This window comes from Phyllopteryx taeniolatus, chromosome 3 (assembly GCF_024500385.1).
Source record: "Phyllopteryx taeniolatus isolate TA_2022b chromosome 3, UOR_Ptae_1.2, whole genome shotgun sequence".
Classification (NCBI taxonomy): domain Eukaryota; kingdom Metazoa; phylum Chordata; class Actinopteri; order Syngnathiformes; family Syngnathidae; genus Phyllopteryx; species Phyllopteryx taeniolatus.
In genome coordinates, this window is record NC_084504.1 from 26,056,457 (window position 1) to 26,076,679 (window position 20,223).

A 20,223-nucleotide genomic window follows, 5' to 3' on the forward strand; every position below is an offset into this window, starting at 1 on the left:
AAAGTATACACTCGAGTGTCAGCTGTGCCCGCAGACGCCAGCGTTGACACTGAAGGAATAATGCAGATGGTTTTAACATTGCTGACATGGCAAACGCAGATGAGGCCTCTTTGGCACTCCACCATTCTCCTTTTGAGTGGACAAGTCAACAGCTGACAGCTGCCACTGACTGTGAGCAGACTGACAAGCAGCCTCCAGAATAGACTCAAACTTCACTTTTGAGATATATTGTATAAATTGCAAAGGCTGTATAGAACGTGTTTCACCCAGAAGGAATCAGTGTAGACTGCGTTAAGTTTAAAGCAGATGTGTTCAATGGCCACATTTGACTTAAAACGGACAGAAGGGCCAGGTCATTCGTAGATGTGGGAAAAAGGAAAAAAGAAAATTCAATAAATAAATGTGAATGTTGATTTTAATAAAATATTTCTCTTTTCATTTCTACGATTTGTTTTCGAATTTGAGTTATAATTAGACAATTTAATACAAACACAAATGTCAAATGTGTAAAAAAATAATTTTGTATTTTACAATTTTTATATTATTTCAAATCGATCAATTGACCAGTTATTTGATTTGAGAAATGAATAAAAACAAATGTAAGTTTAATATATGTAAAATAGTTTATTTTATAATAATTTAATATAATTCATTAACCAATTAATAATAGATACAAAAATGTTAAATGTATATTTATAATCTACAAAAAAAAAATCTAATGAACCAATTATTTTATGAGAAATGGATACAAAAAAATGAATAAATTCATTTCACCCAATTTCATGATGAAAACGTAATGAACGCAACAAATGTTACAGGACTATTACTGTAATGTAAATGCTCAGTGGGCCGGATTAAAGAACGGAGGAGGCCGAATGGGGCCCCTGGGCCATACTTGTTCTACTCCTGGTTTTAAGTGTCTTTTGTCCAAGTTTCCTGTAAGGGTTAACGGCGCTCTTAACAGACAAAATGAGGCTGCCATGGCATTAATGCTATGATTTGATTGAAGCGCCATTACAATATCTCCCTGCCAAGCCTTTAAACCCTAAAATCAGTGTACGTGTGTGCTCAGGTCCAACACAATGCAAGTGTGTCATTTTGTGGCTTGGGGAAAGAAAGCATTCTTCCCGAAAAGACATTTATTTTGGTAATTTTGATGGCAGGTCTTGTGCCGTAATAGAAGCTAGATCATTGTCACAATGAGGACTCGATTATTTTAAGCCATCTCTTTGTACGCCAGATAATTTGTTTTTCCCGCATCGGCCATTCATTTTGGTCAGACGCCTCCCTTTTCACTTTCGGAATCCGGTGGTAATTGTATAGTTATCTCAGTTCGTGGACGCTTCTGTTCAGAGTTAACGGTTGAGTCCATTTAAACTCGGTTGCCAACCAAAACAGCTGCACGTAACCAGGCGTGAAAGAACAGTTTTTCCAGATAAAGAATGGAGATTTACTACTACTAACTACTACACCAATTTCCAAGAACGTGTGGTATGGTGAGGCATGGGTCGCAGATCCATCTAAAGGTTAGCCTAACACTGATAATGACTGTTCCTCTTCTCAACAGAAGAGCATTGATTGTGAGCCCACGTCTGATCTTTGCTCCACCAATCAGTGTTGTGTGGGTCACGTGACGTTACCTCCGCCGAAGCACATCTCTTTGAGGAGGGTCTCCTCTCTGGACGTCTCCAGCACAAACTCATCGAAGCAGGGGTCAGCTGACGGGTGGAAAGTCCTTAGAGACTCAGTGGCCTTCTGGATTCTGAAGAAACACACAAGCAGTTTTGTACCGGTGTGTATTTGAGGCATTTTTACTTTTCTCTTTCACAAGCGAGTGGACAGTATCATGATTCTGCAAGTGCAAAGGTTCCGTTCTTATCCAAAGCCGCTGATGGAGATCAATTAGTCGGCTTAGGTTGCTTACTGCATTTGGTAACCTGCCTGCACATGGCTTGGCGTGATTCTGTTCTTCGGCCACACAAAGAAAAACATAAGTAACTTAAAGTGTCTCAAAAGAATGCACCTGACGTGCAGCTGCTTAGCAGTCTGTACAAAGCAGGACTGGTCGGTCTCTTTGAGTACCTCCTGAGCATAGCCTACTAGGCCACTGTTCTCCAGCATGCCCTGGTACTCCTCCATCTGGGAATATGACCAAAAAACACACATTAACACTGAAATAAGAGGTTTTACTCCACGTACCAAATTGTGAGGGCACAATCAGAATACTTGGAGGAGAGCGCAGAAGAGCACCAAACAGTTAAAAAATTAAATTCTTAAATTATGGAAGAAGAAAAAAAAATAAAAACTTTGTAGTAATCAATAATCAATACAAATGGACATAAATTCAATACAAAGTTAAAATTGAAATATTGAATACAATTGCAATTTATACAATTATGAAATGATAAAATTATAACAATTCTAGAATAAATTTAATTATATACAATTGGAATAAAATACAAAATAAAATGAAAGAATAATAAAATTGAAAACAATAGGATTCAAAAGGAAAATTTAAATCCACTTTAGAAAGTATAATTACAATAAAATGGAAACTAAAGAAATCATACAAACATAAAATTATGCAAATTGCAAAAAGACTATCAAAAGAGAAATGAATAACATTTGCAACAAATGAGTAAAAAATAAAATTCAAGACTGGCAGAAACGATCACACACACCCACCTGGGATTTGAGCTGTCCCATGCGTCTGTTTCGAGACTGCTCAATGGATTTGAGCATCTCTGTCTTTCTCTCGTGCAGCGCCTCGAACAGGCGGTCAAAGTGCTCGTTGGCCTGACGCTCTGCCAGCTGCCCATTTTCCTTTGAGACAAACATGAAATATGACAAGCGTGCTCCCGGGATTTTTGGATTGTGTGTGGCAGCTTGCATTTTATTCCAAGTCAAGCACTTCTCAGGTTTCACAAGATGACCAAAATAACCCACCCAGCATCCTCCAATCGTTTACAACACTTTTAAAATGTACCATAAGTGACCACTGCCAGCTCTCTCAAATGGCATTAAATCTTGAGGGGAAAATCATTATCCGTGCAGTTACATTTTTACCTCAATTACTGTACTACCCATGATAGATACATTTTATGATACAAAGCCTTTGTTTGCACAGAAGCTGTTGTTGCTGTCTTTGAACAACAGCAGCTATTCTTTAAAAACTCCACCCAGTGCATCAAGAGGAACACAAACAGGCTCAAACTGTGACGTGGTTTAGAGGAACCCGATCTGCCATTTCCTTGTTTGTGTGGTTTACCTAATAAACCTGAACCTATTAAATGCATATAATATCCAAACAGACATTGTTAAGCAACTCAACAGACGGGTTTTCAAACAAGTCACACACGGTCGACATTGTCCTCCCCATTATGTGTCAGTGCAACAACATCTTAAAGTGACGTGATCTTTTACAGGCAGTGTAAGAGGGGATTGTGACTCCAACTTGGTGTACAAAAAAAATGGAAATAAGTCAAGAGTTAACATAAAAATCATTACTTAGGTTGTTGTGGGCTGTTTGAATTTGTGTACCTCTGTCTGACTGATGAGCTGCTCCAGTCCAGTAATCTGAGTCCTGACTTGGTCCTCTTTGCTGATGAGGTAATGGATACTCTTGGCCAGCTTCTCCTGTGGGAGGACAGATAAAGATGATACAGCGATTTTCAGGTGGCCTATATAGCTAGACACTTGATTAGGTACACCCGTACAATACAACAAGGTACACATTGACATGACGCTGCATTACTGCTCCCGGCGACCGAAACCTGAAGCAGCGCCAAATGATACGCCTTATCCACAGTTTGACAACACAATAGACAAAATGTCATGGGGAACAAACGCTTGCATCCAATATCAACACGCTGGCACTCAGCCGATTGAATTTCACACAGATTTTGCCCCGATGACAAGTCGAAACTCATTTTGTGTTCAAAGCGCTGTGCAGTTCTGTGTTCCCTAGCTCCATCATTCACACCCCCATTATATCACAGATTCTTTTTTATGTGATTGTTTTTTGGGGTTTTTTTCCCCCTAAATCAGTTTGTGTGTTTAAAGCGCATTGTTTGGGTAATACTATGTATGGCCCACAGGCTGGTGTTAAACTACTAAACTAGTTCTCCAGGTTCTTTTGTCCAATTCTTTGAAGTGATGCTAACCGCACTGAAAAGAAAGACCGTTGTGCTTATGCACCAAGCCTCGTGCGTGGTCCGTACCTTGAGAATCTTGTAGGCGTTGCTCATGGACGTGACCTTGTGGTTGGCGTGGGTGCCTCCCAACTTGCACAGGTGGCACACGGGCCGCCGGCACACCTCGCAGTACATGTTCACCTTTTCCATCTCGTGCTCGGGACACATCAGCACCTGTGACATTAGACAACAGGTTTCAAAAGTTATATATATATTAAAAAGAAGTTGAAGTGAAAAAGGAATAAGCCCAAGACTTCCAGAAAGCATCGAGAAGTGTTTCCTGAGCCGCATCTTAAAATAGAAACTGAATTCAGCATTCAACAAACACCGAAAAGAGAAGTGAATTGTTGCATGCAAGATGCCTTTTGTAGAATATTTAGGAGAAACGAAGAAATAACCATTTAAACTCTGTTCAAAGGACAAAGTTCAAACACAGAAAAATGTCAATAAGAGAGTGTAATGAGTAAAACGATAATTGTAGTAACAATTTAAAAAAAACTAAAATAGAATTACAAGTAAAATAAATATAAAAAGAAAAAAGATAATTTAATTGGAAAAAAATAAGATAAATAAATCAAGGCAATTTAAAAGAAAACCCCAGTTATAAATAATTTAAACAATATTTCTAAAAAGAAAAACAAATGAACAAAATTGTTAAAATGAGAATTGCATTTAATTAAAAAAATAAATCAAATCAAAAATTACAAAAAAATATATAAAATTTACATGCAGAAATGACCCACCCATTCAGTCAGTCATCACCATTTATAGATAGATCACAAAAAATGTAAATTGGTGCATTTTTCTAGCAAATAGCCAAATACTGCTTCTACGGGAAAAAAAGCGAATTGTGAATAGCTAACCTTGCGATAGGTGGGGGTTCACTGTACCTGTAGCGTGTGAAAGTATTTGGCGATACTTGCCTTGGGCCTGAAGTTGGTGGTGGGCCCCACGTACTCGTGCTGGGCCTTGGGCGTGCCCCAGGGGTGGTGCATCTTGAAGCACTCGTTACAGTAGCTGGCCTTGCAGTCCATGCAGCTCTTGGTGGCTTCCTGCTGCTGCAGCGGCTTGCAGATGTTGCACATGATGGCGACGGCGGCGCGGGCGGCCTGCCGGTAGCGCTCCACGATGCTCTCCAGAGTGAAGTTGCGGAAAAGCATGCTGATACCGCGCTCGCCCAGGTCGATGTCGTGCTGGCAGCCTGGGCACGCGATGGTGGTGACCCGGGGTGTCACGGATCCTCTGCGCCAACCCGGGGATGAGATGGAGCCTGGGGGGGTGGAAATGTAGAGTGAGCAAACATCATGTGAAGCTTTGCACTCGTAGCCTTAGTGTCCTGTTTGGGATTTTGTCTGAGGCCCTACATGTGAATAGCGTTTGTCCTCAAATAGTGCCACACCTCCCACTCAAGACAAATAAATGCCTGCCTTTTGCCATCAGGGGGGGGGAAAAAGAAGGGAAAAGTCAAGTTCTGAGCTACTTCCTTACACATTATAAGGATGAACTAATGTCATGTGGAGTCTGCGTCTTTAACGACAATTTGTGTTAGACTCCCAGGCACTCCACAATGTTTTCCTCACAGAGGTTTATCTGCATTACTTCATAATAGTTTTTTTTTTTTTTTTTATTTACTTTGAAACTCCTCTTTCCTTTGGCATATTGCAATTCAATGCATCAGGAAATAATGAGAAATATCTACGTATAATATTGTTTGAATATTATTCAACATGCATTTGAATGCAAATAAAAGCCTAGACTGTCATGGACAATATAGTTCACTCACAATAATCAACGTCATTCTAGATCGCAGTTGGTCAAAAATACCCATAACAGTATTATGATCACAAATAGGGCCTCAGCACAGTCCCCTCACGCTGTGCTTTACATATCCACAATGACAATATTGACTACTACTCGTCACAGACGTGGATGCGTTTAACAGAAGCACAACACAATGAATCATATCAAGCAGCTGTCACTCACGGCTCCGGGAGGAGGAACCATTTTAGGAGCACTGTGGCTCATTTGGGAGAATGACGACAAGCAGTCATGTGGGGGGAAGGAAATGGGGACTTTTTTTTTTTTTTTAAACAGTGCAAGTCATTCAACATTCACAAGTTTTTGACAATAAGTGCAGATAGTGAGCTGGACCAGGGGACATTCAGTGTTTGAATGACATTAAATGCAGTGAAACTGCCAAAAGTGATACAATTCTGAGTTCACCAAAATCTCAAGAGACTTCAGCTCAGTTAGTTACAAATGTTAACGGCGCTTGTACAGTTAATAAAGCTTTTATCATGGCGACAAATTATTTTCACTTCCATTATTTCCTATGGAAGAATTTGTTTTGCAAACACTTTCCTCCATTGTCAAGACAATGTTTCAGTAACAATTCAACATTTACTGTAACTATACGTTGACTTGTTACTTAGAGTTGGTTTTAGAGTGGCAACAAATTTCCATTTCCTGTATTTCTTATTGGAAAGGTTGGAAGTCAAATAGTGCAACGAAAGGATTGCCATTGTATTTTTTTTTTTTTTTTTTATTATTATTTTTCCAGTTGGCACATCAACACAGTGTATTTCCACATTCACAAGACAAGTCCTCCTAAAGACAAGTCCTCCTAAAGCTTTTAAGAGTTAGGTGGTGGTTGTTGTTTTTTTACATCCACAATTACTGTGCTTGTTACCGATGCAGCAGCAGCATCCTAACAAGTGAGGTCCATACACATCACGGACACAAAAGCAGAAGGCGGACGCAAAAAACACACTGTGAACACACTCAAAGCCAGCAAACTGAAGTGACAGCTCAGCAAGCAAGCAAACAAAAAAAAAAAAAAAAAAAAAAAAAAACATTGACAAGAATATTGCTTCACGTTTTTGGGGCACAGGAGAAGTGAGGAGTGCTGGATTTATCTCAGTATTTCCGCTTCTTTTCCGAGGACCTGAAAATTCAATCAAACACTCCTCAGGTGAGGAAAAAACACTGTGGAGGGGACAAAAGCAGCGGTGAGGCAGCGGGAAGAGCGACAAATGTGTGAACTACAGTATGTTGGGTGTGCATATATGCTGTGCACGTGAACACTGAGCAAGATGGCGAAGCATGACAGTTTGAGACCTCCGGGCAAATGCGGCTGCGAGTGCGCAACTCCTGATCATGACAAACGCACTATGATCAGCATGATGTGGCTTCCATACGACAAGTGACCTTACCCTGCAGCGACAGTGCTTCTCGTAAAATCCGAGGGATGATTCTGATGTTTTCTAACAACGTGTCGGTCAATAAAAACCAAGACGGACATAATGTTGTCGGTGTCAAAGGGATGGGAGAATCTTAGAATGTTCTGAACTCCTATTTTCATGCTAACATCTTGTGGTTTCTCTTCTCACAAAAAGTTAGGGATAACGGCAATAAAAAAAAAAAATCATTTCAGTTTGATAATTACGGTGGGATTTTTTATTTTTTTTTTAAAGCTCTGGGGGCTATTATTTTATTCTGATCAAAAGAAAATAAAACCATCCAAAGAAGAATGCTCACCAGGATCCAAAGCGCAATCAAATATTGGCAGCTCCATCGTACAGACAAACGCTTGCCTTGTCTTCTGTTTTGTTTTGTTTGGCTCGCAGGGACAATTCTTCCTCAGCAAGCGCTAAATGATTAGCAGCTGGTTTTGTGTATTTAATGCCATGAGGTGCCTCCCGGGTGATGGTAAGTAGAGCGAGCAGAAGGCCCTGAGGGCACCGATGTCAATAAGAGGAAGAATCTTTGCAGGCCCAAACGGCGTTGGTGTGTAAGAGTCAGGCTCCTCTCTTTCAACACAAACTAGCTGTTGTTGCTTTTGTGAGATTTTTCATGTCATTCAGTTTGACTGAGTAAATAGTAGGATAGATAGATAGATGTTAGCATTGAACCCATTAACAGATTGCCACAAATGTTTGAACCTGATCACAAACTGTTTCGTTTAAATCAGCCTATCCACAGAGGTTTGAAGTGGCTTCTTCTCATTCACCTGCTTGGCAGTTGTCAACCGCTTTGTAATGCAATATCGCCACATACAGAACTGGAGCGAAATATGAGCAACCATCACTAATGACTTTCAATTTATGAGCTTGGCATTCTTCTTCAGCGTTATTAAACAGCCGTATTTCTCGTGCTCGTTTGTTTGCTGATATATTTATGTTCTCTCTTTTGCTGTCCAAAGAAAAAACATGTACAGGGCGGTCCTGGTTTAGTTCTGTGCCTACGGCGGCAACATAACCTGAATTTCTGCATCACACGCCGTAGTCCATAATTAACCTACACTTATGCAGTAGTAAACATCTGAAACAGAAGATCCCAACTTATCTCGATCGGTTTTGTGGATTTTTTTGTCTTTGTATCTGAAATGGAGAGTGTGTTTTTTTTTAGTTTTTCATCGGACATTGATGATATGTAACGTACTACAGTAGCTACCACCACTTTTCCACTGCACAGTTTGGAGTGGTCGGTTGTCCACTTCAAAATACTCCAGCGGGAAATTGTGAAGACCACGTTTTGAATGCAGTAGTCAGAAACAGGACATGCTAAAAAAAATATATATATATTTTGCGGTAATGAGACAAATTTTAAGGGCTATGGCAGTAAAGGTCAGAAAGTGGAGTTGGAGTATAATACTGTAGGGCCCAGAGCTTAAGCACAGCTACAGGCTAAACTAACTTCTTTAACTCCTATCTAGTGTGAGCTTGCAGTTGTGCGGACAAGGCTAAAAAAAAAAAAAAAAAAAAAGAAGAAGAAAAAGGGTGGGGTCTAGCGGAGAAGTAGCACTCAAGCTAGGGTTTCACAAGGAGGGTCCACTGGCGGCACTGTACTCACTACTACAGCTACTCAACAGCCGGAGGCCGCGTCTACCTCGACTTCCGAGCGACCTTCGCACTGTGGCTGCAAGCAATCAACAAAAAGGTGACAATAAAATATGAAACACATAAATGTGTGTGACTCATCATGAAAACAGTCAGTGATAAGCAAGTGGTTAATAAACATGAGCGTCATGTAGCTGAGTGGAATACAAAAAAAAATAAAAAATGATTGAACACTTTGTACCAAGCATAGAGAGTACTTACATGTACAGTACATCGCAACCGTAACGTATTCACAGCACTTCACTTTTTCCATATTTTGTTATGTTACAGACTTATTCGAAAATGTAACAGATTCATTTTGAAAATGGCTGTACACAGACGTTCCCGAGCCAACCGGATTGAGCTTGAGGTGCTGCGAAGAGGAATGGGCAAGACAGCCCAAAGATAGGTGTGCCAGGCTCGTGGCGTGATTGGAATCATATTTAAAAAAAACGACTTGAGGCTGTAATTGCTGCCGTAGGTGCATAAACAAGGATTGCGCAAATGCTCTGAATACTTATGCACATGTGACTTCTTGCTTTTTAAATTCTTAATTCATTTTGAACATTTAAAAAAATAAAATAAAAAATGGTGTCATTATGGGGAGTGTTGTGTGTGGAATTTTGAGGAAATTAAATTTATTCCATTTTGAAATACAATTTCCATAAAATGTGGAAAAAGTGAAACTCTGAATACTTTCTGGGTGCACATGTATACAGTACTCACAGGACACTTCAATAGGTACACTTGAAGAATCCAAAGCTATATCGAAACGTCCAAACTAGGATGGATGTCATTAGTAGGTACATGTGTACCCAAGGAAGTGTCCATTGAGTGCACCTTGAACACAAGTCCATGCAAAACAAGAATAACTTCAATACAAAAAATGCATTACACCAGTGCTGTTAATATCATGTTTTAAGATGGCTTCCCGAAATTCAGTGACACATATACACACACACACACACACACACACACGCCCAACATTCGGGGGAAATTTGAGCATTTTCGCTTCCTGGTGAATTATCAAACGTCCAAAGATTATCCTGAGCGATGATCCTGTGGAGTGGGGTGTGTTAAGAGGGATTGTTCCGCCCTAACTTTTTTTTCTTTTTTTTTTTTTTGCAAAAACCAACAATCTTTCCACAGTACCCTGTTTAAGACAGCAGCGAGGACATGCTTTGAACTTTTAAATAAATAAATAAATGCCCAAAAATAATTCAAGAAGAAAAAAAAAAAAAAAAAAAAAAAAAAAGATAATTGACGAATAAATTCAAATTAAACAAAATCGATTCATGGCCCAACCCTAGCTTGCGGTGTGCAGTGTTGGTCATCTTTCGCCGTGAGATTGTGATGGCACACAGACGACAAGGAGCGTTCCTTTATCCACTCACGTCGCAGCAAGCCCTGTCCTAGTTGCACACGGATGATAAATAAACAGCCAGCAGGTCCCCTTCCATTCTTCGGCTTCCACTAATCCCTTATTCATTCCTTACGGGGCAGACTGTGTCGCCATGGCAACCGACCATCCGAGTGGCGGTGGGCGTCTTGTTCTTTCGGAGAGGTAACGAGCTCGTAAGTTCTCGCCCTTAAACGACAAGATGGACTGCGGGCTTTTGTGATCATCTTATTAAAACGTACAGAACGAGGTGTTTTATCATCCCCGGTAGAATGTTTACAGCCGTGTAATGCTGTAGCTGAACGCACTCGCTCACAGTTGAAATATAGGGGTTGTCGTCCTCGCACATAGAGGGGCTTTCAGCCTGCTGAGAAATTTGCTTATTCAAAAGTGGAGGTTTGGGTTTCCTGTGTCAACACATGCTGGATATAATAAACTCATTCAGCTTGCGTTGGAGTGTCAGGGTGAATAATGTTCCCAAAGAGAGAGGTTTTTTTTTTTTTTAAATACTCTTTTATGCCCCTGACCTCTCATTGCCATAGCGACCACTTGTAGCTGGCTCTGATAGTGTTACACTCCGCCGCTGCAGCAAAGCGGAGCCTGAGAGGTATAAGCGTGTGTTAACGTCTGTCATTTTGAGCGGCGTATCCCCAAATGATGACAAATTGGCTCGACCAATGAGCAACCAGCTGTGGTTTACGGTCACCTCTATGGTATCGCCATCTACTCACTTGGAATCGCAGCTGACGAGAAATAGTACAACCTCGTATGTCCCTGCAAATACTGTTTAAAGGCTTGTACATTGGCCTGCTCAAGCCAACTTAATAAGGTAACCTAACACTGCTGTGACAAGTTAATGACGCACAAGTCTTTGTTCACTCGCCTGTTTTTGATGATTAAGGGGTTATTTGACACCCCCACCTTCCTTAAAAACAGACAGTAGTGACGCTTCACGTTTGAGCTTGTCAAAGCTTAAGCAGAGATCAATCATAAAAGGTGACTCCTACTTGAGAAAATGGGCAGGATTAGCGCAAGAAAGGCACGTGTGACACACTGTCATCAAATCATTTGTGTTCATTAATGGAGGACAAGAGGGAGGAGGGAGAGACAACAACGCTTTGGCCCAATTTGAGCTCGGCCCTTTGTCTTGCTCCTTGTACACTCCAGCCTCTAAAGTCCAACACTTGGGAATTTGACCCACATTTTGGAGAAAAGCATGCCCCCCAAAGTCCCACAAAACAGCAGAGACCGAACCGCGGCTAGTTTAGCCGGCATCCGAAGATTCTTGTTTGCTTTTCTCCTTTCGCAACACTTAATTGAGAAGAACGAGCAGAGTGAACAAGGGGAAGGAGGTGAGAACATTTAAAAAAAAAAAAAAAAAAGGAAGCCACATGACATAAGCAGACACACGATCTGAGTTTGCCCCCTAACTCTGTTACTTAGCTTTACTTTAGATTTAGTTATATTACTTTTTGTGACTTTACATTATTTTAAGCTATTTTACATTATTTTGGATTACTTGACATTGTAAGTTGTTACATTACTTCAAGCGATTTGGCGTTACTTTGTATTCTTCATGTTTAAGTCATGCAACGTTACATTACGCTACTTTACATTACATCATGTTTAAGTTATCTCGCATCATTTTAAATTACATTTGTGCATCAAACTACCTACCTTTGTGACCTTGTCACGCTACTTTGCATCACTCACTGTTACCATATGTTAAGTTTCTTTGTATTACTTTATATTGTGCAAGCAAGTTATGCTACTTTAAGTTGTGCTACTTGCATTTCTTTGCATGACTATGATTTAAGTTTTTTTTTTTTTTTAAGCTGAGTCACTTTGTGTCACGCTACCTACATCGTTACATTAACTTATGTTACACTACTTTGAGCGTAACGCTACTTCCCATTACCTAGCCTTACATCGTAATATTAATGGTGGTTAACGTTTGAATTAGCAACGGAAATGATCTTCTTATCAGGCCTTCGCCATTACATTTATGACCAAGTATTTTGTGTTTGCAAAATGAAATTCCTAGTGGTTAATTTATTTTTGTACTCTTATGAAAATTAAGAATTTGGAGCAAAATGTGAACCGCGACGCACATATGCAACACCCAACCACCTTCGCATTACGCCTGCACCTTTAAAGCTAAGACAGTGTTTATTTTTTACACTTGTATGACATTGCCTAGATATAATAAAAGTTCCACTTTGACCCTAGAACTGGTTGAATGACATCATTTATATGGGCAAAATTCAAACTCACCGTACAGTACGTGTGATTTCAGAGGTTCCACCGTATGTCATCTCACTAACCTAGATCAATACATCACCCCTGTGCCATCAAAAAAACAAAACAAACAAAAAAAAGTCTCTCTCCTCACACTGACCTGATCGCACAAGCTTGTCCAGCCTCTCCATGGACGGCGAGGGTACGCGGGACCTGGGGCTGCCCGGCAACGAGCATTCGGACCCACCGTCCAAGGAGTCGTCATAGTTAAGCATGAGAAGCTCTCGGACGCATTTGTGACACACGCTGTGCTGGCAGGGCAGGATGAGCGGGTGCGTGAAGAGCTCCTTGCAAATTGGGCAGATCAGCTCCCGCTCGATGTTCTTGATGGGAACCTGTGAAGTCCATATGAAATCCAATTCAAAAAAAAAATCAATCAAATCTAAATCAATTTTACCAACTCTCCATCAAATAGGTCAAACATTTTGCCCAGTTTTCAACCATAGAGTGAATGCTTTCTTTTTAATTGTATTCTATATAGATTTCCCCCATTCAATCTGTTTTTAACCCAATTTTCTCCATGTCCTACACATCCTTTGTCAGAATTTCCACCAATAGAGCACATCCTTTTTACCTTGATTTCAACCACATAGTACAAACTTTTTATAATCCAATTATCTCAATATAGAAGCCTTTTTTAAACTCCATACAGCTCGATACAGTAGAGACCCAGTATATCATGGACATTTTGGATGATTTTACTACATAAAGTACTGTTGTTGTTTTTTTGCCCAAGTTCCCTTCATATAGTCCAGACTTTTTTTTAACCAGTCTATGAGGATTTGTTTGTTTTTTTTTACACTGTTTTCCACCACAAAGCATACAAACAACTTTCTCCAAGTATGGGGATGCTCATTAGATTAATAATTGCAAAGCATATATTTATTTTATTTTTTTTATATTTGTTTTAAATCCAATTTCAGAAACGTTTCTATCACATAGGTGCGACCATATTGGCAAGCGCGAAGCACACTTGCGCAAGTGTGACAATTTAACTCCCTGATCTACATAGTGTGTCTTTAGCGTGGTTCTCACACATTACATAAGGTAGGATTAAGTCCACCGGCTAAATATGGACACAAAATACACATTTAAAAACGCGTGTGTAACAAGTGTAAGTTGCTCACGTTTACGAGGGAAGCGGCTAGTTGTCGTTAAAAAATAATAATAAATGAAAGGTTTAAAGAGGCGACAGCTCGAATGAGAGTTAGAATTTAAGAGTTTTGTGGCCTGAAAAGGACTATTTAAACGTATCGCCTCAGCAAATGTATCAAACTTTTTTTGCCCCCCCAACAACCTACCGCGTGTGTGCTACTTGGCTGCAACTCCGCAGTCATGATGAAGAAGGGGGAAATTTCACTTCACACGTTAATTTAAAAGATAAAATAAAGGTTTTCTTGGTGTCCCAACACAGACGACGTGTGTGCGCGGATGGCAGCTGATGCAGAGTACAAAAAAAAAAAAACTTTTAAAAAAGCCGTGTGAACTTTTCTTGACGCAGCTGAAAGAGTAGAGCCGGTGATTCAGCAGCAGCATAAGTACCCCACACTCACTGCGGCAGTGAAGGCAGCACGCGTGGGGGAGGGGGGTGAGAAGAAAGAGGAGGGGGATATCTCCATGGGAACCAGTGTTGCTTTCAAGAGCATCTCGTAAACTTAATCAGCCGGCTCATCAATCCAACAATTTTTTTTTTTTTTTTTTTTTTACTGTCAAATGAACATGATTTAGCGTAAAATTTTGTGTTTGTTTTTTTAAATAGAGTCCGACGGGTCTTATACGCTGAATAGTAAGATGACAAGTTTATTGACACCACGATTGAGCGTGTTTGAACTGAGTTTGAAGGGAGAGAGGGGAGAGCTAATATCTACTGTTAACAAGATGATGGTTGACCTGGCATAGGTCACACGACACCTCATTAGGTACACCAGCCAATTGGATCAGTGCAAAAACTGTGTGAAATATGTTAAATAATGCTTAGTTTTGATTGCTACTTTCACAGGTGTTAATGAAGCATTGTTGTTCATTATTGTGGTTATAGTTTGCGTGACTACCGTAGCGTTACATTTTACAGCGCTTAACTTTTGTTTTTTTAAAGTGCTTAACACCTTTTTTACTAACCCCAAGTCCAATGAAGCTGGGATGTTGTGTAAAACGTAAATACAAACAGAATACTGTACAATCATTTGCAAATCCTTTTCAACCTATATTCAAATGATTACACTACAAAGACCAGATATTTAATGATCAAATTGATTAAGTTTATTTTATTATTGTAAATATTCACTAATTTTGAATTTGATGCCTGCAACACATTCCAAAAAAGCTGGGACAGGGGAATGTTTACCACTGTGTGACATCACCTTTTCCTTTTAGCAACACTCAATAAGCGTTTGGGAACTGAGGTGGAATTCTTTCTCATTCTTGCTTGATGCGCAACTTCAGTTGCTCAACAGTCCAGGGTCTCCGTTGACGTATTTTGCGCTTCATAATGTGCCACACATTTTACATGGGAAGGAAACAGGCCTAAACTGCTGGCAGGCCTGTCTTGTACTCACACTCTTTTACTATGAAGCCACGCTGTTGTAACACATGCAGAATGTGGCTTGGCATTGTCTTGCTAAAATCAGCAGGGATGTCCCTGAAAAAGACATTGCTTGGATGGCAGCATATGTTGTTCCAAAACCTGTATAAACCTTTGAGCATTAATAGTGCCTCCGCAGATGTGCAAGTTACCCATACAATGGGCACTAATACACCCCCATTGCATCACAGATGCTGTTTTTGTTTTGTTTTATTTGTACTGATAACAATCCGGAGGGTCCTTTTCCTCTTTGGCTTGGAGGAAACGACGTCCATGATTTCTAAAAACAATTTTAAATGTGGAATCGTCAGACCATAACACACATTTCCATTTTACGTCAGTCCATCTCAGATGAGTTTGGACCCAAAGAAGCTTGCGGCGTTTCTGGGTGTTGTTGTTATATGGCTTTCGTTTTGCATGGTAGAGTTTTCATTTGCATTTATAGATGTAGCGACAAACTGTGTCAACTGACAAAGATTTTCTGAAGTGTTCCTGCGCCCACGTGGCAATATCCTTCACACAATGCTGCCGGTTTTTAATGCAGCTTCGCTTGAGGGATCGATGGTCACGGGCATGCAATGTTGGTTTTCGGCCTTGCCGCTTATGTGCAGAGATTTCTCCAGATTCCCTGAATCTTTTTATATTATGGACCACTTTGAATTGAAGATAGGCTCAAAAGGATTTGTAAATCATTGTATTCTGTTTTTATTTACATTTTACGCAACGTCACATCTTCACTGGAATTAGACTTTGTTAATATAAAGACAACTTGTGACTTAAAACAATGTCTGTACAATGTTACAGGGTTTGTGAGGGCCACAGTTTGACCCTAGCACAGACTCCTTCTATTATTTCTCATGGGAATTTTTTTTTGTTTTTGTAGTGCACTCACAATGCATGCATGTAAAACTGAGAATGAGAGTGATAATAGACTGTAAACCCTCCTCCCATCCAGGATCATAAACACCTCTCAGTAACTGGGTGCCCTGCCTCACTGCACAGCTGCTGCCAAGTGTACCACATGCACCACTACATACACAAGAAGAGTGTGCACTCTGCCTGCAGCAATGTGGAACTACTGAAATAACACACACACACACACACACACATCTCACTTCGACACATTTACGTCAAGCCTCCAATACAGATGACGAAAACAGCAAAAAACAAGAGCTGCTCTACAATTGATCTTTAAATAGAATTGATATCAGTATCCACGAGTGGTGCCGGAATTGCTTTAGATCTGATAAGAATACTTGCACTGGTCTATTTTTAGGCTATTCATTAAAAAAATGTAAATCTAAAAATAATAAAATGAGCACAATACACTCACTAGCTAGCTATGATGATGATGATGACAAATTCTCATTTTATATAGAAATTGTCTCAAAATGTGTCTCGTTATTAATTTATTTATGATTGTACTTGTAGTTTATAGTGGCATTTAGCTACATGAGAGGCCACATGATAAACAAATAAAAACTGAGCATTATCTCTTTTTTATTGAACTGTATTAGGTACACCAGCATATAAGTGTACCTAATGAAGTGACCAGTGTGCCAAGATTGCATAGTATTGTAATATGAAATACATGCTGAAATAATTATAGCACATGGCATCATGGGATAGACACAGAGAACCTCCAGTGTTTAAAAGGTACTTGTTTTTTTTTTTTTTCCTTGAATGATATTTTTCAGATGCAGTATAAATATGCATAAATTAAATGTTTCAAAGACACTAAAGATCCTTGGCTGCTCAGTTGAGGTGTAGTCGTCTCCCTCTGGCCTTTGAAACCGGTCGATTCAATAATATCCCTGAAGCTAATCGATTGTGATAGATGTGTGACTTGAATCATTTTCTGTCATATTGTACACTAAGAGATTGTCTGTTTAATGATACTATACGATATAACCCTGATATGTTTTATTGGTCAGATAAGGAAAAATAGAAGTGGCTGTTTGATGTTTTGGGAATTGCATATTTTATTTCCGAAGCTTGGGAAGAGAGACAATGAAGTGTTTTTTACATGACTTTTTATTGCACTTTGATCCTGGTGCTGGATTATTTATTTCGTGCTTTATACGACCATGTGGGCTGGGCGTGATAAAAATTCCATTCATTCATTCAGTCATTCATTGTTTTTAATACAGAAACATATTTTTTACATTTTACTTTTTATTAGTATGGATAGTGATTCATTTATTTAGCAACAAAGTAATGCAATTTAAAAGCAATATATATTTTTTTTTTTACTTGTAAACATGTACATGGACTGTACAGTACTTTACTTGTATGGATTTGATGTCGACAATGATGTCTACTTTTTTTTCCTACAGCTCAGTATGATGCAGTGCAACTCGACACACCCATAATCATAATAAACCTATACTATTGGTAAACGAATAATTATCATTGAAAAGACATATCTGGATGCATCTCTTGTACTGGAGCTCATTTGGTGTACCTATCAAAGTGAGCGGTAATCATATTTTGCATGCATGTGACTCACCATTATGTTCAATAGTGTACAGTGAGAATGTGCAGAGAAGCCTGCCAGCCTTCACAAGTGAAGAATAAAAAATGGCAATAAATCTTATAAATCTGACGTGTTCAAGGGGAAGCCCATGGTACTTCGTGTGTCAGATTGAAATGACCATAAATCATATCAACGTGACACAAACCGCACCGGTCAGGCTTTCCATGCGCCCGGCAGCCGGACGACTTGTCACGCCGCTGCATGCGCTCCCATCGCCGGCCGCGATACTCACCTCGCCTCGCTCGATGCGCTCCACGATGCTGGCGAACTCCGTCATGTCCTCCGAGTCCGACATGGCTGCAGAATGACTAGGATGAGGATGAGAAGGACGAAGAGGATGATGCAAGCGCGGGAGCTGTGTTAAATATTACACGCACACACGCGCGCGCGCACAACAGCTGTGGTTTTTAGATCAACATGAGACAGCTCTCCCATCCACCTCCCTCCCTCCCTCCCTCTCTTGTATGTGCATGCGCAGACCATAGGAAAACATCTTTCGTATATTTTCATATGTATATATTTTGTTGCCATGCATCTTACCACATTTCGCATGCTGCTGCACCCGAGTGGAGATGTCTCCTGTCACACAGAGCCTCTTTGACATAAAGTGAATGACTCCATTCTTACAGACACTTAAATCTATTACCGTCTAAATTATTAATATATCATTTTTAATCTGCTTCACTTCATGAAAGAACAGAGAGGACAATGATTTTCTTCTTTAGCGCAGTCAATTTTCAAGTTATCTATTTTATTCCTTATGTAATATGTATTATTGAAGTCATCATGTAATAATTATTACATTAAAACTCAATGTTCTACACAGCAATGTCTGACATATAAATCTTTCCAGTCACAGTACTGTATGGTGTCTACCTACATACGTACTACAATACTTCTCTCATATGAGCTATACATCTATTTATATTGGTACATCTATCTGTATTGTTCTAGATACTGCAACTAAACATATCTCAATTTACTGCATCAATGTACCGATCTACATACTGCATCTATTGCTCTATGTACTGTATCTACTGTAAATGTATATCATCCTGCATACTGTATTTCTAGATCAATATAAGTACCGAACTGCAGCTGCATTATGTACAACCTACATTCTGTGTCTGTATAAATCGACAAACTGCATACAGTAGATAAGTAGTACTGTATCCATAGAACGAAAAAAAAGAGTTATGTATCAATCTATAAGACTGACACACAAAAAATAGATGTGTACATAGCACGACATCAGATAGATACGTAGATAGACAGATACAGACATTGGATATTTGAGAGATTGATGCCAGCTAATAAAACCTTCATTCTATGCAAACTGTATCGATGTACGTTCTGTATCGATGTATAGCGCTATACTGAATCGCTCTACCTTCGCATCTGTGTAGTCACGATCCGTGTTCTATCTATATATCGATCTACGAATTATCTACACATTGCTCAATCAATCCCTCTACATGTCCATCCACCTATGTAATCCAATCTATTCGTACATTTCACAAGCCGACTACATGTTCAGATAACTTATTTTAGAAATGACTGTCCGAGAAGTAGTTCGAGCACCTTGTAGGGTGTTTCTAGGAGAAGATGAGGCAGTGTGTATGGGTGCAACATTGAGATTCCGAAACCATTGACTATAATTTGCTCTAATGTGTTACACTGGCCCATAAACTCCACTCCTGCCCCTTTAACAGCACAAGCGAGAGTCACAAGGTAGGACTAAGTTTATGATCTAATTTTTCGGTATTTTGGAAATGTCACTTGTCCAACGTCCCCAGATGGCCTCTTTGGCTCCATGTCACTGGCACATTCCACCCCATTGGACATGCCTCAGTCTGTGACAACACTCAGAAGTCACCTACTTACTGTCGTTGCTCTCCAAACACATTCTTGTCCTGATGATAAACAATCAGATCAATATGGATCAGATGATCACGGTTAGCGAAAAGCTCCAAATAACAAGAGCCATAGAAATGAGCCCTGAGGAAGAGTATTGATAAAAAGTACAGTCTAAAGCCCCTTTTACACTGCCTGTAAAAATAGCAGACACAGAAACAGCTGTAACAAGTCAACATGGTAGTTTTTAATTTAATGCAAGAGCCTTAAAAGAGGTAGGATGTGTGTCATTACGATAAAACAAGATGAAAGAGTGAGATTGGGATATTTATTAGCTCTCCAGTGAGTTCAATTAAAGGCTCTCAAGCCGCAGAAGAGCTAAGAGTCCTGCGGAAATGACACTTGCCAGACCTGCAGTGGCCTCCTCCTGTACTAAATAATCAATAAATACACATTGATTTCCGAGTTTCATTGATGAGGGTGGA

General features: G+C 39.8%; 1 protein-coding gene across 3 annotated transcripts in view; it reads right to left on the bottom strand.

Moving 5' to 3' along the window:
- The window catches only part of trim36 (tripartite motif containing 36), a 30,909-nt gene extending 12,633 nt beyond the window's left edge, over positions 1 to 18,276 (bottom strand). Inside the window, exons 1-10 of one of the 3 annotated variants that reach the window (XM_061767908.1) lie at positions 18,117 to 18,276; positions 12,868 to 13,102; positions 9,045 to 9,110; positions 7,069 to 7,137; positions 5,117 to 5,463; positions 4,221 to 4,367; positions 3,541 to 3,636; positions 2,686 to 2,823; positions 2,024 to 2,139; positions 1,641 to 1,762 (exon numbers count right to left, since the gene is read on the bottom strand). In XM_061767908.1, the coding sequence (XP_061623892.1) occupies positions 1,641 to 1,762; positions 2,024 to 2,139; positions 2,686 to 2,823; positions 3,541 to 3,636; positions 4,221 to 4,367; positions 5,117 to 5,463; positions 7,069 to 7,137; positions 9,045 to 9,110; positions 12,868 to 13,102; positions 18,117 to 18,179 (1,399 nt within the window). In that variant the 5' untranslated portion in view covers positions 18,180 to 18,276. The remainder of the gene's footprint in view (positions 1 to 1,640; positions 1,763 to 2,023; positions 2,140 to 2,685; positions 2,824 to 3,540; positions 3,637 to 4,220; positions 4,368 to 5,116; positions 5,464 to 7,068; positions 7,138 to 9,044; positions 9,111 to 12,867; positions 13,103 to 18,116) is intronic. The other 2 variants (XM_061767906.1, XM_061767907.1) reach the window with 2 other exon arrangements.
- Positions 18,277 to 20,223: the final 1,947 nt, after the last annotated feature.